We start from the raw sequence: 1,459 nt of genomic DNA, 5'->3' as shown, positions 1-1,459 counted from the left end.
ACCCATGACGGACAACTTTCGAGTCACTCGAACCGCGTTTCCCTTGCGCCTTCCTGTCATGGCCCGTTTTGCGTTTTGCACGTTTGTAAGCAGACCAACAAGCTACCAAATGTTACCGCATGTAGGCATACGACGGCACGCCTTGCCGCTGGCACGCTTATTGGGTAAGAAGATGGTCATCGATAGATCCGACCGCCTCGTGAGTGAAAAGCGAATGGAGACGAAAAGGCACAGGTGCGCGAGTCAATTGGGCAATGTGTGGCCGGTGCAACAGACTCGACGGGCTTCGGAGCGCAAAGAAAGGGTGCGAAGGGGGGGACATCATCAGGCGGCCTGAGAAATGCCAAGACGCACCAAGTCTTGGCCAAGACTTGGCCTCCTCTTGGCATCGCAAGCGGCCCCAAGTCGCTTTTCGGGTGAGAGACTTTGCCTGGCATGCGGCCGTCCACCTCGCGAAAAGTACCTCGCCGCGGACAGAACTTTGGCCTGCGCCCCTCTCGCCACTACCGGCCAATGAGTGGAAGAGGTGATCCGCAACCCCCGACCGCCAAGACAACCGCCAAGATTACGCCAAGCCTTTCTCCGGTCATGCTCTGGTGACTTTGGAGATAAAGGAACAGACCATCGCTCGCCCGTCCCCCGGTTCGGAGCCTGTCCCTCCTCCAGCATATCTCACAGGTCCCATCTCATCCTCTTCGCCATTTTTGAACCGAGTCTTATTCCGTGAATAAGAAACCGTCCAGAGCCACCGAAGAGAAAAAGAAGAAGAAGAAGAAGAGACCGCCAAGAAGGACCGCTACAACAGACGCAAGCGTTTGTTAGGCATCACAGCCAATCACCCATTTCTCCTGCACCACCTTGCGCTCCCGCCAGGTGCTGCCAACCGGTCACACTTCCAAGCGTGACGCGCCCCACTACGCAGGCCCCCTCAACCTCTTCACACACAAAACCACTGCTCTCTCTCATCATGTCAGCGAGACCAGAAGAACAGCAATCCTCCGGGAGCGCTTCATCCAAGTCCAACACGCCCGCGCCCTCTACCGGCGCCAACAGCAACACCTCACAGTCGACGGCTGCTTCGGCCGCTGCCGCCAGCTCTTCTTCCGATGACAACCTCATCTGCAAGTGGAACTCGTGCAACCTCAAGTTCGTCACGCCAGAGGCTCTCTACGTATGGACCACTCCTTTCCCTGCTCCCTGCTCCCAGATGACGAGTTGAGCAGCCCGCTGACCCCCAAGCCAGGAGCATCTCTGCGAGCGCCATGTCGGCCGCAAGAGCACCAACAACCTCAACCTGACGTGCCAGTGGAACTCGTGCCGCACCACCACCGTCAAGCGTGATCACATCACCTCGCACATCCGCGTCCACGTCCCCCTGAAGCCTCACAAGTGTGAGTTCTGCGGCAAGTCCTTCAAGCGTCCCCAGGACCTGAAGAAGCACGTTCAAGACCCATGCCGA

General features: G+C 57.9%; 1 protein-coding gene across 1 annotated transcript in view; it reads left to right on the top strand.

Moving 5' to 3' along the window:
* Positions 1-967: 967 nt before the first annotated feature.
* The window catches only part of VDAG_06515 (pH-response transcription factor pacC/RIM101), a gene marked incomplete at both ends in the record, with an annotated part of 1,845 nt that continues 1,353 nt past the window's right edge, over positions 968-1,459 (top strand). The window contains 2 exons of the mRNA XM_009658893.1: positions 968-1,171; positions 1,244-1,391. Of these exons, the coding sequence (XP_009657188.1) occupies positions 968-1,171; positions 1,244-1,391 (352 nt within the window). The remainder of the gene's footprint in view (positions 1,172-1,243; positions 1,392-1,459) is intronic.

This window comes from Verticillium dahliae, genomic scaffold, assembly GCF_000150675.1.
Source record: "Verticillium dahliae VdLs.17 supercont1.12 genomic scaffold, whole genome shotgun sequence".
In the NCBI taxonomy this organism is placed as follows: domain Eukaryota; kingdom Fungi; phylum Ascomycota; class Sordariomycetes; order Glomerellales; family Plectosphaerellaceae; genus Verticillium; species Verticillium dahliae.
The sequence above is the reverse complement of the archived record's forward strand: the minus strand, read 5'-3'. Positions and strand labels throughout refer to the sequence as shown.